We start from the raw sequence: 20046 nt of genomic DNA on the forward strand, positions 1-20046 counted from the left end.
GTCCGCCACGCTTTTTCGCGAACATTGCTGTCACGTGTGCTTTGTGTCTGGTGCAGGAAGAAACGATAAAAACGGGCATTTGTCTCGAAAGTGTCCAAGCATCAAGTTTGGTTGTTGAGGAACAGGAAGTTGTGGGATGGACGTAGGCGGATGAATGACAACGACAACAACGATCGGTGTAGAGAGACTGCCAGCGATATTGAGAGTACAGAGATTTGTGACATATTGCGTGTTTGAAGTGTATAGTTAGTGTGTTATGTAGTGTTTGGTGTGGTGTATTTAGTGTGTAGTGGAGTCGATTTTTGAAGGAGCTCAGGCAGACCTGAGCATTGCCTGCATTTAAATGTAAATAGTTACATATAACATTGTACATTTTTAAAATGTATGCACATATTTAGCGAACAACTGATATTTGCATTATTAGTAATAAAAAAAAGTTAAACATTGTCCATTGTGTTAATACAGTATGTCAAAATAAAAAAAAATAACTGTACAGTCACACAAGTGAGGTTGTGCTGAAAATAATGACACCAAGTAAATAGTCTTTTAGGTGAAATATAATGGCAAAATCAAAAATAGTCAAAAATGGCCAATTATACCCTGGATTATCAGATTTCACAACAAACCTAAATATCCATGACGTCCCACCTTCAAACAAAGCCACACTTGGCCATCCATGAAATAGCTACTTAACCTCCCACTTTTCTTTAGGAATACATATTTCCGAGAGGGAAATATCAGTACTGATCAGTCATGGGTCAGACCATGAACATGTGTTGATGAGCATTGCAGTTGCCTTGTTCACATTGCATTATGATCTCCAGTTTAACTGTTTGTGTTTTCTTTTTCTGCCATGGGTTCTCTTGCAGATATTTGGTCCAGTGATGCAGATCTTCAAGTTTAAAACGCTGGAGGAAGTGCTGACAAGGGCCAACGATACCAAATATGGTCTAGCAGCCGCTGTGTTTACTAAGGACATTGATAAGGCCAATTATGTCTCCAATGGACTCCGTGCTGGCACAGTCTGGTAGGAGTGCTATTATTGAAATCCTTATTGTGCACATGTTATTCTGTAAGCATTTTTGGTGCTCACCTGCACTTTCAGCTACAGCCAGGCAGCTGTCCTGACTGCACCACTGACAGGAGGAGAGCTAATACGCTCTCTCTCTCTCTCTCCTCTGCAGGATTAACTGTTACGATGTGTTTGGGGCTCAAGCTCCATTTGGAGGATACAAGGCTTCTGGTACTGGCAGAGAGCTAGGAGAGTACGGTCTAGACAACTATACAGAGGTCAAAACGGTAATGATTGAAAAATCAACACACAAATACTGGGCACCGATCCGGTGAGTTGCTCTGAATTGGGACTTCCAGGATGTGGTGCATGATATTGTTCCTATCAGAGGACAAAACTTTGGCTAACAAGTAGAGTTGTCATTGTATGATCAGTCATCATCAGCTTTTATATAATCACACGTGATTGACCAGTCTCTCTAACAAGCTGACATTTTTTGCCATCCCTACAATTATTTAGATTGTTCTGTGTTATTTTATTTGTTTTCTGAATACCAGAATACTACTTTAGTAGTATGAAGGTTAACAGAGGTTTAAGTCAAATATAGGAGCAATGGTCTGCCAGTTTAGTTTGGTACATTTCTTAGCATAATGAAAGAGGTCCAGGTTTAGTTAGGGTCAGATTTGCCATGGAAGTTGGATCTATTCAGTGTTTATAAAATAAATTAGTTTAGATTAGTTCAAAAATGAAATTAGCCGTTGCACTTTTCACTTGATATGATGTTGTTTATTAAACTGTTTCTATTTAACAAAGATATTTAATTTCCATATTTTACACTGGTGAGGTCTCATTTTCCATTCACAACAGGTTGTTTGATTAATCTTCCAACAAACTCTTATTACAGATCTGATCTGAATATTTAATGTGATGCTTATTAATATTAAGTCATTTTATCATTCTCAGTCATTAGGAATTGTTTAAAACCATTTAAAACTGAACATAACTTATCTGTAGCTTTATCCAACATGTAAGTTGGTTAAAAACAACTGTAGTGAAAGATGTATTTGTCAATTTCACTTCTTTTAGTGGAATCAATACAGATCATTGAAATTTGGTAATACAAGAGAACCATAGCCACCCAGCAGTAACTATAGATTAACCGACACCAACTTGTGTTTGCAATGTATTGCTTTAATAATCACATTTTAATCAATGCAGTACAGACAGGATATTCAGAAACATATTAACTGATTGTTTGAGGCCTACTCCACATGTGCACTGGTATTTTTGCAAACAAAAAACATTTCAGTCCAGACAAGCTTTTTAGCACCTTTTCAGAAGTAATCTCTGTGCAGACTAACACACCTGAAAACAGGTGTAAACACAAGCAGATTGCCTACTTTGTCATTTGCTTAATTGTTGAAAATATGACTAACTTTCAATACTTTTACATACCCCTTGTTGACTTAACTTCACACACTGATAAGACCCACTTAGAAAGATAACACGTATCACTCAGAGTAAATGTTTATAATGGGACTAACTGAGAGACACTTACTCACAGTGCATTTTGGGGAGCACTGACACCTATTTTCACCTGGCTTTGCCAACCTGTTCATTCTCTCTGGACCACAGTAACTGAGACACTATCCATGCTCCTGAACTGCAGAGTCCCAATGTCTCCCGCACTCTGCCTTTTAGGCGACACTTCAGATACTCCCTTTTCCCTAAAATACACAATCCCAGTCCTTGTCTCTCTAGCTATTGCTAAGAAAATCCATGTATATTCACATGACCTTATATTCGCCCCTCCCCACCACTTTTCTCCCCTACCTCCCATTCCTCCCAGACAGCTACGTTTATTCACACACTAAATTCAGATGCACCAACACTCATAATCATACCACTACACTTACTCTCAGGTACACACACCCACACAATCCACATCACAGTTCTAAATGCAGGTCCATTGCAAGCTTCCAAAACTCAGACCATTCCCACTCTAGCCCAACAACTGGCTAAGACTCTGATTTAGATTTTTCTAAAATATCTCGAATGTTCATCTGTCATAATCTCACACCTTATTTCCCCATCACTTCTATGTAATTGCTTGTTCTTGTTCTTGTCTGTCTGTCTGACCCAGTTAAACTTTTTCAATTATTTGTTTATTTGTTGTTTCTCTTGTTTTGTTTGCGTTAGGGTGAGAGGGTCTCTAATCTGCTTCAACCATTATTTTATTTTATACCTATGCTTGAATAAAGATAAAGTTGTCCTCCGAAGAGGGTGGGGTGGTGGTGAGCCAAAAAAGAAAAAAAAAAGGAAATGTAAAAAAAGTAGAAAAAAAGAAAGATAATGCATCTGCATCATAGCTTGTTTTCTGCATCCAGATGTAAAAAACAGAGTCAGTGAATATCTCCACCCTGGATGGAATGGAGGTCTGTTGTCAGTGACTGAAAAGGCTTTTTACATGTTGACATACTGTACATATTATGTGTATATACACAGAGAGTGCTCCAAATTCCACTTCTTAACACTAATATTCACACAGAGTTTGATGGTTAAAACACCCCATGATTGCACACAGAGATACAGAGCAACTCTCTTTACATCTTGACTCCTTTCTATTCATGTTCCAGGTGACCATCAAGGTGCCGCAGAAGAATTCTTAGACCCGTGCAGTGAACCCAGTCAAGAAGATCATACTGCGATTCTGCTGTTGTCAAACCTTCAGTTCATTACCAAACACGCCGCTGATGATTTTCCAAGCACTGTTAACAATGACACTCTCTACACCTTACACGTGATTAATTGAAAACATGAAACTATAAAGTCACAGCCTCTGTTTGTAATCTGCAGGCTTTGAGATTTCTAATTTTTCAAAATAAATGAATTTGAGTCACTCTCAGGATGGCTGATCCTCTTCCTTCTGTGAGTTACTGTGTGCACTCCATTTCAATTTTGACTACCAAACAGGCCAATAACTCAAACTGGCTTGAACAGGCCAATAACTTGACCTGGCAGCTTTTCCTAGTCCTCCATCACCAGTGGATGTACCAAATCAGGAGGATCCTGCTGTCAGACAGGACTGCCTCTCTTTCCCTTTCCTGATTGCATGTCGAAGTGTCCTGAGCAAGATACTGGACCCCACATTGCTCGTCAGTGAGGGCCCTGCGATGAGCTGGCGACTTGTCCAGGGAGTACCCTGCCCTCGCCCTGAGACATGGTGGGATTGGCTCCAGCAGCAACACCCCACGACCCCATGGAATGGGATAAGAGGTTACGGTCAATGACGTGACATGGCCAGAGAACTATTGTCTCCATTACTGCATGAGCAGAGACACTGACCAAATGCAACAGTTAGCACTGTTGGAATATAGACAACGCTCACTTAAATGAGATACTGACAGCAGCTTTATATTCAGAAAACTGATATAAAAGGTGAATTTAGAGGTGACATCGTGAAGACGAAAAGAAACAGTACATTTCCATGCATTACATTTTACATAACATTTTAAGTTGAGCTCCGGTCATAACTCGATGAGGCCATTAAATTGAGCTGCCATTGTTCCAGACTAGTGTACAAGCACCAGGGGAGAATCAGTTTATTGATGGAAGTATGTGTGACCCCACCACGGTAGGTAGGCTAGTTGCTATTGGACCTTCACATGGTTGGCTTATTACTTACATACTAAACAAGTTGAGCAGCAGCAAACAGGCTACACAGCAAACAGTGACAACATGGACTCACTTCATGTTAATAAAATGGTCTGTTTTCATATGCAGTATTCTTTTATGTTAATGAAAAAAGTCATTGTTGCATATAAGTTCATACATAATTAAGCTGACAAAATATCTTGCTGCTTTTGATAATCAGCACAGTATCAGAACCTATGAGACGCACTGTTTGTCTACCCATCTCAAACTTTAAAAAAGTAAGTCAGTGTGGAGGATGGACAAGACAGTGGACAACTATCATTTTTATCATTACTGCATTAGCAACTGTAATATTTGTCAACATAACCCAGAAACTCATCCACACCTTGTCTGACAGGGCTTGCATGGGCTGGAGCCTTAGGTGAACCAAAATGTTCTCTAAGTGTTTTTTTTTCTGAATTGAGTCTGTTTATCAGCTTACAATTACCTATTTACTACAATTATGGTTATTATGGTACATGGTATTGATGAAGAAAATACTGAATACATGTACCATACATGTGCCAATGGCTGTAGTTAAATGAGAGTCACCCTGTTGACTTCATTAACTGTGATTTTAAAACACAAATCTATTTGCAATCTAAATGGTGTAAGACCGCAATGAAAATACTTTCCCCATACTGCTTATGTTAATCATGTCATAGTTTGAACTACATGATCAATAAAAACAAGGCAAAAGTTATTTAATTACGTGGACAGGAGTTTATTGGTCATCACTTGTCTACAGGTGAAGTCAGGTGAGCACCGGCTTCTGTTTTTGCTTGCTGAGGGTTTGCTCCAAAACCTGCCCTGAGTACTCCACAAACAATACAACTGAACTACTACATACTGAACTTTTGTACACAGAACTAATTCAAAGAGATGTAAACATTTGTTGTATCAAGTCCCTCCAAGAACAAGTGAGAATGATGTCATATGATTAGAAGTCATCCATCATCTCCTGTCTCAACTCTTTTACCTCTGATGGCTGCTCAACCACAAACCCTGAAGTCTGCAGGCCCCATCCCGACAACACTTCACCCCACCCTCTGTCAGACATCTGGCTGCTCTCAGAGCCTCGCAGGATGGTAGTGACTGTCACCTCAGCAGAATGACTGAGCTCGTTCTGATACATTTGCTCTGAACTAACAGAACCAGAACTTATAATGCCGCCCGACAATCCCTGTACTTCTATCTTTGGTTTTACTGCTCCAGTTAGCTGATCAAGATTAAAAGCTTCATCTTCCTCAATTCCACAATCAAAAGCCAACTCTCTCCAACTCTCCTGTACACACTTTTGAGCCCTGGAAACAGCTGGATGAGCAGACTGGTCTGATTCTGACCCTCTGACCTCTATACTGTGAAGCACATCATCTCCACGTGGTCCTTTGCTGTTGACAGAATCACCCAGTTGCTCTGGTATTCTGTCAGACTTTGTGTCAAGTGATTTAACAGACTTTACCTGCCCCAACCACAGAAGAGCATCCATTTTACCTGACCTTCCTGCTCTTTCCTGACCTGGAAGTCTAGGTGATCCTTTTGAATCCCAAACAGTACCAAATTCACTGTTGCCAAATATAGCTCGACCATTATTGGGGGTAAATCTCTCTGCAAGAGCGGTGATCATGTTGACATGTTTAGTGATAGGAATTGCAGCTGTGGAAACATTTTCAGCAAAACCATGATTACTTGTATTATCAGAAGCAATACCAAACATGGAATTTCTGCTAGTCATAGTGGCAGAGGCAGAACCATCTCTCGATGCATTCGTGCTCATGTTCTCAGTAGATAATCCACCCATAGAACCATTTTTGTTCCCAGGGACATCCTCCCTGGCCTGAACCACCTCTCTGCCCACTGATCTAGGTTGGTCAGACACAATGATGCCATCTGTTTCTAATTCTTTTAGCTGGCTCTCCGTTTCTTCCATCACCTCATCTTGCTGGCTGATTGCAGGACTGTGTCTCCACTCTTTTTTCTCCATAAGGAGCTCAGAAGTCTTCTCAGAAATTGTCTCTTTTTCCTCCTCAGTGCCAGTTTTTGTCTCCTTTGGAAAAGTCTGGACTTTAAGGTGCTCTTCTCTTCTCTCCTCTTGATCCAACCAGTCTTTTCCTTCCTCTGCTTGAAAAGATGGCACCTTCATCCTTGGTTTCTCTTCACTCTTTCGCTCAATGAACCAGCCTGCACTGCTCACTGTGTTCTTGATAGCTGAGGAGAGAAAGACAACAATGTTTTTCATTCAATCTCCTGTTCATGATTTCACTAAATTATCCATTTGAATGTCAGATGGATTGCAGTGCAGATTATAGAATTGCCTATATTGCCATAAAATCACTACATTTCAGAATTTGCCTACTTTGAGGAGAAGGGCAGGGTTTTTGGATTATGAGCAGACCTGACCACACCATCAGACTAACTGGTTTGACAGAAGAGAGGGAATAACAGGGAAGAGATAGGAGCCAGGACATAAGCTGCTATTGGCTGATGTCTGGTCACAGCAAACTGAAATGGACCAAGGGGACTATCAGAGAGGAGGTCCACTCCATGTTTTACACAGTCTGAGAACAGGGACATAATTTCCCAGATGTCAAACTTTAATGTCAAGATGAGAATCAGTATCTTGTTGTCAGGGACAAATGAATTATCTTGAACCTTGATAATGTAAGATACTGAACAACCAGTACTAGTCTTCTATTAGTCTTTGTTTCCATGTTCAAGTATGATAACGTCTCAGAACTTACAGTCCTGTATGTCAGCACACATGGACAAACAGCAGGAGCACAGTGAGGCCGGAGCGTCCAGCTCCTCCCACCTACACACGACAGAACAAAGCAGTCATGTCCATTAGTTACCGTTGACTTCAAGGTACAACACAGTACCAAAACTGAACCACAATGGACTTAAAAAAAAAAAAAAAGGGCAGATCAGTCATTTTGTTATTTAAGGATATTTTAACAACATTGGTTGCTTACCTGCCAGTAGCCTTGTTGTAGTTGCAGGACTTTGAGGTATGGGAAGTGGTGAGACTGACTGACATAGAACAATGGACGTAGAGCACCTATACACAGGTGGCAGGTTAAAGGCCATCATACAACACTAGAGTAACTCAACTTGTGTGCTGTCAAATATGAAATGTTACAAAATTGTTTAAATACATTCTGCTGGAATGTTAAAACAGTTGATGAAATGTGTCAATAAAGAGATACAAACTGGAACACCTCCACCAAGACCCAACAATCTAAAATCAGATCTGATCCAATGTCAAACTAAATATATCAAATTTATATTTAAACCACCCATATCTGCCAAATCAATTTCTGTAACAGCCAACCCCCTCGGTGAGCAAACAAGCAAAAAACCCAAACAAAAAAAAGCAAGACTTGTCATGCTAAGTAGATTCATCATGTTTGTAAAGTTATAAAACCTCTTAACAGAAACGTTTTGGATGTTTTTACATGTCAAAGACAGTGTCGGCTACAAAATAAAATACATTTTTTGCGTAATACACTACAAATACAGTCATTTGCATTTCTGCTGCTCAAAAGGGCATACTGTAAAAGTACTGAATAAAATATTTTGGCAGAAAAACAAATCTCATTTCCAAAAAAATGTAATTTCAGTTTGGGGTTTTTAATGCTGTAAAAAAAGTAAAGTATTTTTCTTATTAACAGCTGATGGAGATCAGACTCTCTCACAGTTTTTCTGAAACTTAAACTGGACCTAATTCGTGCCAAAAAGAATTACAGGTTCAGAGGAACAGATTAACACAAGTCCATATTTGAAGCCTCTGAAGGTTGTGGTTTAGCTGGTTGCTTTAAAATAAACCTTTATTTGACCCAAAATCTGTATAGTCTTTACAAGCCCATGGCACATTAGTACAGGTGTAGCCTGATTAGATCTCTTCTCAGAGCTGTTTGGGTGTGTATAGCATTGCTCCATTGGTCTGCCTTACCTTGTTAGTTTCCCTTTGTCTTTTGTACACTGCTGTCACATTTTTCACTTTAGGTAAATTACCCCCTCCACAAGGACAAACAAACCTGAGCAAGTGAAATGGTTGTCAAGCCCTTAAGTTGTTGTAGGACTGGTTTTAATCTTACTTGTGAGACAGCTTGGAAGAAAAATGAATCCACAGAGAATGTTAACACACTGCCATCTCTCATCAGGAACTGGGAGCTGCTGCCCTCCCTGCTGCTGTCTGTCAGGCAGCTGTAACCGAAAATCAAAGCACAACACATCAGTGAGGACGTGGAGTGACAAACCAGTAACTGCAAAAAGTTGTGTGACTGCATGTTCATGCACACACCCATAGTTTGTTATAATGTCCACTCTGGGTATGCTCTTTGGGTCTTTGGAGCCTGTGGCATAGCATGAGTCTACATAAAGCCTCTCTCCAGTCAACAGAGGTCCTGTCTGGGCAACAAAATACACCAGCTCCCCTAAAAAGAACCCTTGGCCTGGGGGAAGGGCCTCCCACTGGGCTGTAACACACATATGATGCCAATTCTAAGTAGAAAATTGCATTTGCAGCCAACATATCATCTTGTGCAAATTGTACCCACACTTTATAGATAGTTTAATCACGTTACCATTGCAGACTGTGAGGCTGAAATGTAGTTTACTCCTGACACTCTTCATAAAAGTCATATGCTGAACATGAGGTCTGAAGCCAATCTGGTAAGAGTAATGAAACCTGAAACGGAAAAGAAAAAAAAAAAAAAAAAAAGAAAAATCAGTATTAGACAACAGAAGTGAAACCTGGACTATGTGCTTTGACGCATCTGGTACATCACTTCCAAGGCTGATTTTAAAAAAAGTCCCTGGGTCTGATACTCAAGACATTTCTTGCAACACAAAGGTTCAAGTCTTCAGCAAAACCAATGAATTTGTGGTGACAACTGCTGGATGTCTTTTAGTGCCAAATTGTGTGCATGTTTTTGAAATGTGAACAAATTATTGTTTAGCCTTGTCTCAACGAAAATTTTTAAATTTGCGAATGACATTAGTAAGACTACTGTCATAAGGCTGGTGAAGATTCACAGCCTCAGTGTCCCTTGGTGGCTGCAGTCCATCATAACAAGATGGTCATTGTTATTCACCTCACATGTTAGTCCTTTTAATGATTGGTGGATTTTTTCCTTATAGTTCAAGATGATCTCAAACTGATAAAAAAAAATAAAAAAAAAATGGTTTGTACTTTTTTGTAAATAAAGTTACCAAACTTACAGTAAACACACAAAATAGTGGGAATGACACAACCTGAAAACAAAATAGTCCACTCAAATATTACAGGTTACCTTAATCCTCACTTTGTGAAAATCTCTATAGACACATGGTGGTGTTATGTTTATGAAACTGATCATCAGGCAATGTGACTGAGTGTGAGTGGATGGTGACTACAGGCAGAAACTTGTGTCTTGCTTTTGGGTCACAGACTGGCTCATCACTCCCTGAAAGCCCGAGACACACAGTGACAGGCAACCTTTTAAATAGCAGTGGATTACAACTACCTGTTGTAATGGCAGTGGATGGGGAGGTTGAGTGGTACAACTCTGATGACCGAGCCTTGTGGACGTGGAGTATAACGTAGTGAAAAGGTATACACAAGCCTTCCCTGAGCCACCTGAGAGAAAAAAAGTTGAGAACATCATGATTACATTTTTCAATCCATCTACATTTACAAAATCGGTATAAGGTCCTTAGGTTCCTGCTTTGCACAGTTTAAAATATTTAAAAAAGGAATGCAAAAGTCTTACAGGCTCAATTCACGCTGCCTCACAGAACTCACAACTTTTCCCCTTTTTTTGCAGGACCAAATAATTTATAGATGTGACTGAACTTCATTAAAAGGGACATTCCGGTGTAAATTTAATACATGGTCTAACACACCGTGACACCGAGTAAGACCCCCCCCCCCAGAGACCAAGTTTTCTGACCGCTAGCTTATGTAGTTTTAGCAACCTCAACAAAGACTGCATGATAACAATACACTGCAGTCTATACCTCCAGCAAAAAAACGCGATCAAAAAGCCACTCATAGCCACAAATAATGCTCAGAACAGCACCAAATTTCAGCAACGGTACAAATAGGGTCCCAGCACATAACTCAAGGCATCAGACATCTGCTAGCTTTGCCGGATTTCTACTGAATAGAGAGCACAACTCACCACTCTCCTCCTCTTGCTTGTTGTGGGGAAGCCCTACATTTTTGTTAATGTAACAGTCTTCAGCTTTGAACAAGCATCCATCCATCCATCCCTCCCTCCCTCCATTTGGCTATAATATGTCAACGAAATGAAACAGGAATTTTGAACCTGGCTTTATCCAATGTTTAGATTTATGTTCTGGAAATGTATGCAGATGAGCAGATATTCAATTGGATAATGCCTCATTTGCATATTCAAACATACAATTTCAGAAAACTCATAACACAAAATATAACTGTCTTAATGTAAATAATCAACTGGGGAAGTTTCATGGTGAGATACATTAGTTAAAAAAAATGCCCCTATTCTTGACCTGTAGTGTCTCCCCTTAGCTAATTACGCAAATTGCCCAACATGAAACTCTTAGTAACCAAGCTGAATTTCATCCACTAGGCCTCTAGATTACATTTCAATCATAAAAGTTTATAGGAAACACAATTTCTGGATCCAATAAATTTCCAGTAGACTATGATGAGGGATCTGCTTCTGTCAGTGACAAGTGAACATCTGTTAGGTGAACATCTGTGAGGACACTAAGCTGTGATCTGCCTAACTGTTGAGTGGTGTCCTGACCTCAGACTGTCCGCCGCACTCCGTCAGTCCGGAGTGGAAGTAAAGGAAGCGGAGGCTGGTCCTGCTAGCTTCACACCAACCTAGTCGGAACTGGGTCGGAAGGGCCCAAGACCGCAGCTGGAAGCGGTCCACGCGCACGGATATTTCATCGATACCGCACCAGACCTCCACAGCGCGTGTTCCGGTCCCTGGGACGCTCTGCTGCTGTCTGGTTGGTGGTAAGAGCAGCACAGGTAGTCCGGCGGGAAGCGCGCTTCTATGGGGACCCGGCCGGAAAAACTCGGGTGCTACAAGCGGCCCCGCTGACTGCTGGAACATGGGCAGGAAGTAGAATGCAGGGCGTTGGGCATCAGTGTCTGTCTCGGACCATGTCGCGTGCTGAACAGGACCTCCCAGGGTACCAGGAAACAACGTCCACAGAAGCCACGCGAGCACCGGCATGATGTGAAAACAAGAGCAACCAGGCTGCCATAATTTGATCTCACCTGCCCTCAACTTAATTAAGACACCTGCTGCTGATTGGACGGAGATACAGAAGCCGAGAACGGCCATGGTTATTGAATGTAGTGCCATGGGTGGCACCTCCTTTTGTTTAGTGAATAATGTAACATTTACCTAGAAGAAGAGTAGATGAGCTGGACGGTTGCCGTGTCGCGGCGAATGGTGTCCCAATTCAAAGTGTTCTCATAATGCACCCCACAAATGCGCACTCATTTGACCTGTTTTTGGAGTGTGCACCGCTACCATACTTCGTAGTCTCACATATCCCAAGGTTCATCGCGCGCCCGAAGAGAAGAAATAAATAAATAAGTAATGGCGATCTCAAGTGGCGCATATCTCACATTTAAATGTAAGTGTTGGGCATATACTTGGTCTTTACTCCTTTGAACATCCAACGCCATATATGTCAAACTTAAAGCAACATTAAAACCTCAAATGTCCGTTAAAGTACGTTGTGCGTCCGTTAAAGTGCTCAGCCTGCTGCCTTTGGAGCCTTACAAGCCTTCACTTTCAAACGTTAGACGTTCAGACTTATATCATATTGTCACTGTGGAGATGTTTGAGACTACTTTTACTTCATGTACATAAATGGACCAAGATGAACAGATCCAGATCAGGCTGCTTTATTTCCAGACTGTAAAGCTGTAAAGTCTAGTTAAACGTTTGAATAAAGAGCTAAGTTTATGATTATCCTCATGATGCACACTAAAAAATGCTGGGTTATTTTCATAACCCATCTGCTAGGTAGTTGTGGATTTTGAGCTGATTGGGTTGTTTTTATCCAAGATTGGGTTAAATATTTTGACCCAACAGATTGGGCCCTCCTCTCGCCGTTAGCGACTCCGGCGATTCCGGCGTAAATTTAATCCAAGCATCGAACTTCATTAGCAGTACAAACAGGGTTACAGCACATAATACGAGGCATCAAACACCTGTTAGCTTTGCCTGGTTTCGATTCAAAAGAGATGAAATCACAACTCACCCACTCTCCTCCAGTTATAACGTACATTATGCAGCAATTTACTGCGGTCAAGCCAGCCGTCTCTCCCTTTTGCGAAGTCAAGCCAGCCGCTCCAACATTTCAAGTGCTCTCGTTTTACAGGCTTTACGGTAGATAGACGGCTGAGGTTGAGAAAGTCAGGTCGACTTCCGGTTTTCAGAATAAAACGTGGGTTTTTGAAAGGCAATGGAGAGACGTGTCAGTGTGATCCTGTAGTGGTTTTGAATCATGTCTCATGACCCAGACTCTACTGAAAAAAATGATGATCAGGAGTGTTGAAATGAAATAAAAACAGGTGTATCCCAACCTGCCAGTATGTTACTATGATCCTACACGGTTTTGGAGTCATTAGGTCACATGACCTGGAAGCTGTTGAGCTAAAATGCTAATACTGCATTAAACAATGTATGTAAAATGTCAGAAATGTTAAAATGGAATAAAAAGAGGTGTATCTCAACCAGGCAATTGAGTACTGTGATTCTGCACCAATTTTGAGTCATTGGATCACATGACCTTGAAGCTATTGAGCTAAAATGCTAATATTGACATAAAAATTTTTTTTATAAAATATTCTAAAACTTAAAATGGAAAAATAAGAGGTGTATCCCCACCCCCAGTGGAGTACTATGATCCTGGACTGGTTTGGGGTCATTAGGTCACATGACCTGGAAGCTATTGAGCTAAAATGCTAAAATTAATATTAAAAAATTAATATAAAATATTCTAAAACTTAAAATGGAAATATAAGAGGTGTATCTCAACCCTCCAGTGGAGTACTATGATCCTGCACTGGTTTGGAGTCATTAGGTCACATGACCTGGAAGCTATTGAGCTAAAATGCAAAAATTGATATTTAAAAATTAATATAAAATATTCTAAACGTTAAAATGGAAAAAAAAGAGGTGTATCTCACGTCTAATCTTTCTTGTGGTGGTTTTGTTGTTTATATAGTCCTAGAACATAATATTCTGTGGGTCTTGAATGATGGGTCAAATGTCTTGAAACAGGTGGCAGTGAGGGGCTCTCTGAGCTGAATATGGCTGGCAGTCAATTAAAATGAATACAGTCAGTTAAAAAACAGTGTATGATCATGCCATATTACTTGTCATATTGTATGTTCTGAACGTTGAGTCAGCATTGATACCAATATAAAAAAGGACTTTTCAAGTATCATTACTTAGTTGTAAACCAGTAGATGGCGCTAATGCAGATGAACTTCCAGAAGACTCCAACTGGGCTTGAGCGAGGTAACAAGTCTTCATTGTCAATAAATTGGTAATAAAGATGGGTCGTGTTAGGAAAGGACAAAGGCAGAAGTGTAAAGACCTCTGGAACTTGAGTGGAGGTAGGGATGCTCTGTTGAAAGCCTTTGTGAGACATAATTTCTCAGAAAATGTGACACCTGAGCAGTGGTTGGCAGTCTCAAGAGATGTCTTCAAAACCACTAGCAAGAAATTCATGACATGGCTGAAGGTCATCTGGACCGAGGACAGAAGAGGACTGCAGCTTAAAGGTAAGTTACTGACTCACTAGCATCTTATTATTGAACCTGGCCAAAAAAAAAGGAAGCCCATGACATGATCCGACCAAAGTCATTTGTATATACTTTCAGTCCGAAACCAGCCACAACAGGTTTAATCTGGTCCGTGCCCGAACCAGCAGTTACACATTTGGGAAATCAGAAGGGAAAAAAACATGAAACATATAAAAACATAAAAAATTGTTGTAAAAAGTTAAATGAACACAAAATGGCTCAAAAGGATGCTGAGGATTAGGACTACAGTCATAAGGGTCTTCAGTACAGTGAAATGTTAAATGTTTCACCATGTTTTTTTTTTTTTATGTTGAAATGGTTTTATCAAGCGGTTGAATGATAGTTATATTTTTATTGCCTCATTGTAAAGATTAGGTATATCCATCAGTAGAATTTGATTAATGACTTTTCGAAAATGTTTATGTGTAGGAGATGTCAGTGGGACAGAAAAGCCTGAGATGCCTGACAGAACAGACAAAGACAAAGATGATGAAGTTCTGCCGGTGAATTTAGACCAGACCACATTGGAAAGGGAAGAAGAAAGGGAAGACGCACACGACGACACTGAACCATCTAACATACAGGCTCTTGAAACAGAATCATCCAGCCCTGTTGCTCTGGTGGAAAAGTTGGTAACACAAGCAACGCTTGAAACCAATTTAGGCTCGACTCGGGGTGAAAAATAAATACGTAGCAGAAGGTACATAAACTTTATAGCTATGCCTTTTAAGATAAATGTTACAGATTAACAGATTTCAAATGCGGTGATTAGCTTTGTTTATTTCGATTATCATCTTACAAGCTATTACTATGTTGTCACAAAATGATTCCAGATCTTTTAAAATTATTAGAACATAATTATCCTTTCTATTTTATTATGTTGTTTGAAAGTGCAGTCAAACAGTGGATTGGACATTAACAAAAACTAACTTATGTTACGTGTTTTTTGTAAAGAAGCTTTATTTTTTAAAACAATTTAAAGTGACTGCTGGAAATGTTTTGTTATGAAATGTTCTTTATGAAACAATTTCTTAAAAGACATTTCTTGCTTGCAGAATACCAGCAGTGCCTCCACTACATCGTCAAAAAACAGTGCTGAAAGACACCACAACTTCACTCACAAGTTGCCAGATAAGCTGTTTTTTTTTAAATTTCTCGCAAAACAACAAAAAAGGCAATTCAAAACTTTACACTGGACTAACATAATAGCAAAGGGCATAAGAAGTGTGCACCCATTCTGCTCTTTTGGATTCAAGCGGCACTCTGTCAAAACAAAGGGATCCAAGAAAAACTGCCCTGTGTTTACCTGCTTTTCAAGGAGTGTGGTGTCCAGGTTGACGTCAAGGTGGAAAGTGAATCTTCACTTAGGGCTCTGGTCTTTTTCAAGGGGGAAATGGTGCGGCACAGATTGGACATGCTCAAGAGAAGGCCAATTAGAGCAGATAAGAGAAAGGAAATTGCAGACAAACTAAGCTCAAAACTTCCGAGGCGCCTTCATCTGGAGAGCTTGATAAAGTTGGAGGAGGATGTTCTTGCATCTGGATGCAGGGATGAAGTGCCGACCCCAGGAGTTTTGAAAACCATCAGCTACTCAGAGAGGAAAACAAAGAGGCTCCACAGCAATGAGATGATCAACATGCAGCTGATGTCCGAAAAAGAAAAAAACACAGAGGACAAGTTCATACAAAAAATCATTCTGCAGCCAAAAGGAATGACGCTCTGGTCCAAAAACACAATCCATCTGTTCCATCAAAGATCAAAAAGTGACATAGTATATTTGGACGCAACTGGCAGTGTAGTTAAAAAGGCCAAAGGACAGAGTTCACCATTTTACATTTACAAACTGATAGTAAGACATCCCCTGAAAGGATGCTCCCCGGTGCCAGTTGCTACATTTGTGACCGCAGAACACACCACAGCATCTGTATCGTTTTTTTTAGGATCCTTCATGACAGACTGTGTCAAACTTCATGGGACAAAAATTCGGAAAAGAACTGTGATGTACTTATGTGATGGCTCAGCAGTTTTAATGGAAGCCATTGCACAAAACTTGTGTGGCCTGAGCCTCACAGAGCTACTTACAAAGTATTATCACATTGTGACAGGACAAGCAAAGAGTGATGCAGCTCATCTTCCAATACTACATCGGTGCTTGAGTCACTTAATGAAAAATGCCAAGGACCTCTGCAAGAAACAGTTAGTGATGCCTTCTACTTCTTATGATTTCATTTTGATTATTACCATTATCATTCAGTATTGTTAATATTGATATTTATTTATAAAAAATCTTTCCCACAGTGCTGGAAAACACTATCTCCTTTGCATGTGCTCGGGCTGATGACTCAGGCTACAACGCTGAAAGAACTGGAAGAAGTTGTAGTGAGTGCTAAGTGGTTTTCTCCAGTCCAGCAAGTCATGAAAATGTTGAAAAATATTTTCAAAAACTCCAAGTACTCCTCACCTCAACTGCACCGCCAGTCGTTAAGGACATTGACACAACAGAGGAGGACTCTGTGGTAGGTTATCCTGTTGGATTTAAAATCTAAAATGAGTTAATTTATGTTTTCTCTGTTGAATTGTGGATCTTTTAGGTCTGTCATAGATATTGAATGGACTATTTGTTGTTTGGGTTAGGGTGAAATATTGACGCATAGACATTGCAAGCCATGTAGGCCATGTATACACAATTGCATGGAGCACAGAAACATAATGTTCTAAGGAATGACTGATGCTGTCTCCAAATACGACAATACATGAACAAATTACATGTGTGACATGAATGTAATTGTGCCTCTCACAGGTTGAATCGAGCCCAACACCCTTCGATGACCACTTTAAAGTCATCCAGCAGGCACCACTGGACACACAGGGAGAGCCAAATGACTACTACTGTCCCACCTTTATCCCCAAGCTTCTGAAGCACTTTCTGCCTCAGTCAGTTCTGTGGTCAGGACTTTTACTTGGTAAGTCAGGTGCCTATATGTATGCATAAATTTAAAGATTGTTTTTCAAATTCTTAATATTAACATAATATTGCAGGAGACCTTGGACGGCATGGGACAGGTCCTGTTTATGGTATGCTCTCCAAAAAATACAGCAGAGCTGCCCAGAACTCGACACAGGTTGCAAGGGTTAATATGCATTATTAACTCGTTGGCTGCCATTGACATCTCTAAATGTTATAAAAATCCAAATGTTCGCTGCCAAAGATGTCTCTGGCGTCATTAATGTTTTCTTTAACGCGGTGTGCAAGAATACGGTCTGGCAGAGCTTGTTTATAAAGATCAGTCATGTATTGTGTTGCATAAGTGTTATGACCATCTGACGCCTGTAGGTGGCAGCATTGTCCTGCTAGGATAATAATCAGTAGCTCATGTTCTCCATTTTTTGGTCAGACACAGGTGTTTTTTCATGAAAGCACCCTGACTTCAAAAAAAGTGTTCACAGTTTTGTAACACGGGGCAACGGAATGAGGAAATACACAGACTTCACTTTCAACTACCCAAAAAAGTCCCATTCTCCCGCATTTCTCATTTCAGTGTCAGAGGCAATGTCCAGTTTAATGTGAATTAGAAATAAAAGTTTCTACCAACTCGCTGCTGATTGCTGTCGCTATGTGTGCAGACTGAAGATTGTTCAACCATCAAGGGCAGTTTTTTGAGAGGCAAGATCGGATCAAAAAATTTGGCTGAAATTATTTAATTCAGGAGTAAGCTGTGTAATAAGCTTCGCATCAGGGTTCTAGCCATTCTGTCAGGGCTTATTTGTCTATTTGTCACAACCTGCTCAATCTATATTACCGCTTACTTAACAGCTAACCATAAACTATAATAAAATAACTATTTTCTTGACCTTTGTAGGCACAATAAATCAATAAGTTTAATACTAATGTGACTTCATGTTAAACTCAACATGTCTTCAACAGAATTACACTAAAGATAACAAGACCCAGGGAATCATGGAGAAAAGTCAGTGGGATCTCAAGAAGATCTGTTTTCAACAGAAAAGGCTGACCAGATTGGATGACTTTGTGCACACCTACAAGGTGATGCATGAAGGTCTTCTACGAAAGTACCAAGACTCTCTAAAAATCAAGATCAAGGTATTTATTTTAGGAATCATAATATTATCAGACAATGTACTTGATTTAAAACTGTATGTATTAAGTTTTGATGGTCGTCAATGCAGGAAGTAGGGGGAAAAAAACATAGATGAAGTAGCTGATGTATAATTTCTTAATTTTTCCATGTGTTATCATAATTTCAAAAAGCTGTTTTGTTGTAGAATTTTAGGACTGAATAGTATGTCATATTTAAAAATACATCTCATACAATATTATTAATCAATAACACACTGTCTGTGTCACTATATGAAAGCACAGAACATCATAGGTTTTTCATATTGAATAATACTTCCTATTACAGACCACAGTGATTCATAAGACAAGCAAAACAACAGCAAATAAAAATTTAAAAAAGTTTATAAAAAAGAGATGTCAACAGATCAATTCACAAAATTTACTAGTGTTGTAATGCATCCACAATCCAAAATAGACATCCGAAATTCATAACTTGCTCAAGTAATAACAATACATCTCTCTGTTTTATGTAACAAGACCCACAGGGTTGCCGTTGAAAGGTGGAAACAAAGGAAGCAGGGGAGGAGAGGTGTTAGTCTCACCAATGAAGAAGCCTTTTGATTTCAAGAAACATGAAAAGCAGAAGGTAACAACAAGATGTTGTTTGTGATCACCATCAGCTTAAAGTGTATTGTACTATGTGGTTACATGAAATATAAATGGGGATTCAGTGTAACATTTTGATTATCAGGTTTTAAAGACGAAGACATCAAACCAGACTGAGGTCCAGGAGAAGTTCATAAACACCAACGAACCAACCAACAAAACAGATGTTGACACTTTGTTGGAGGATGCACCGCCACCACCACCCATGCTGGACACCCACCAAGACAAGAGGTTGTCAGTTACACTGTCAGAAGACCTCACAGTATGTGTGTGGAAAGCAGATCTGACTACGTTTGACGTGGACGCAGTTGTCAATGCTGCTAATACGAGCTTGAGTCATTCTGGGGGGCTTTAGTTAAAGCTGGAGGGCCAGATATTGTTGAATTGTTATATTGAGTGACCTGCATATTCGTAAGTGTGGCAAACTGAAACCTGGCCAGGCAGTAGTCACAAGTGCTGGTAATTTACCATGCAGATATGTCATTCATGCCGTTGGCCCCAAAGTCACAATTAATCCACCCCCAACCATGCTCTCCAAAGGCAAGGGGACTTTAAAAAAGGCCATAGAGAGCATCTTGCAGAAGGTAAGAGACCTTAACATTCAGTCGGTTGCTATTCCAGCAATAAGCTCTGGGATTTTCAATTTTCCATTGGGACTGTGTGCAGACAGGATAGTGTCCACAATAAAGGAGGTCCATGATCACAAGAAGCTCAAAACTCAACATCGTGTGGTTCATCTTGTAAACAACGATGAGCCATCTGTCAAAGAAATGGAAAGGGCCTGCC

General features: G+C 40.0%; 2 protein-coding genes and 1 long non-coding RNA gene across 6 annotated transcripts in view; 2 read left to right on the forward strand and 1 right to left on the reverse strand.

Moving 5' to 3' along the window:
• The window catches only part of LOC119006796 (aldehyde dehydrogenase, mitochondrial-like), a 28553-nt gene extending 24635 nt beyond the window's left edge, over positions 1 to 3918 (forward strand). The window contains exons 11-13 of one of the 2 annotated variants that reach the window (XM_037075867.1): positions 870 to 1027; positions 1185 to 1299; positions 3649 to 3918. In XM_037075867.1, coding sequence (XP_036931762.1) covers positions 870 to 1027; positions 1185 to 1299; positions 3649 to 3681 — 306 coding nt within the window. In that variant the 3' untranslated portion in view covers positions 3682 to 3918. Of the gene's footprint in view, positions 1 to 869; positions 1028 to 1184; positions 1300 to 3648 lie in introns of those variants that run through there. The other variant, XM_037075868.1, reaches the window with a different exon arrangement.
• Positions 3919 to 5405: 1487 nt separating this feature from the next.
• On the reverse strand, positions 5406 to 13098 carry LOC119006795. Of its 3 annotated transcripts, none has more exons than XM_037075866.1 (8): positions 12965 to 13098; positions 10213 to 10325; positions 9292 to 9395; positions 9009 to 9183; positions 8803 to 8911; positions 7678 to 7763; positions 7447 to 7517; positions 5406 to 6913 (listed from the first exon to the last, which is right to left on the reverse strand). In XM_037075866.1, exons 1-8 carry the CDS (start codon positions 12989 to 12991, stop codon positions 5646 to 5648), a joined length of 1953 nt encoding a protein of 650 aa, XP_036931761.1. In that variant the 5' UTR covers positions 12992 to 13098; the 3' UTR covers positions 5406 to 5645. The 3 variants fall into 3 exon arrangements, with proteins under 3 accessions (XP_036931761.1, XP_036931759.1, XP_036931760.1); XM_037075864.1 differs by lacking the exon at positions 12965 to 13098 and adding an exon at positions 11482 to 12261; XM_037075865.1 differs by lacking the exons at positions 9009 to 9183; positions 9292 to 9395; positions 12965 to 13098 and adding an exon at positions 11482 to 12266.
• Positions 13099 to 18479: 5381 nt separating this feature from the next.
• Positions 18480 to 19491, forward strand: LOC119006693. Its single transcript, XR_005070871.1, has 3 exons — positions 18480 to 18618; positions 19132 to 19240; positions 19346 to 19491. It is a non-coding gene; the product is annotated as an uncharacterized LOC119006693 (long non-coding RNA).
• The last annotated feature ends 555 nt before the right edge of the window (positions 19492 to 20046 follow it).

The sequence above is a fragment of the Acanthopagrus latus genome, chromosome 17 (assembly GCF_904848185.1).
Source record: "Acanthopagrus latus isolate v.2019 chromosome 17, fAcaLat1.1, whole genome shotgun sequence".
Lineage (NCBI taxonomy): Eukaryota > Metazoa > Chordata > Actinopteri > Spariformes > Sparidae > Acanthopagrus > Acanthopagrus latus.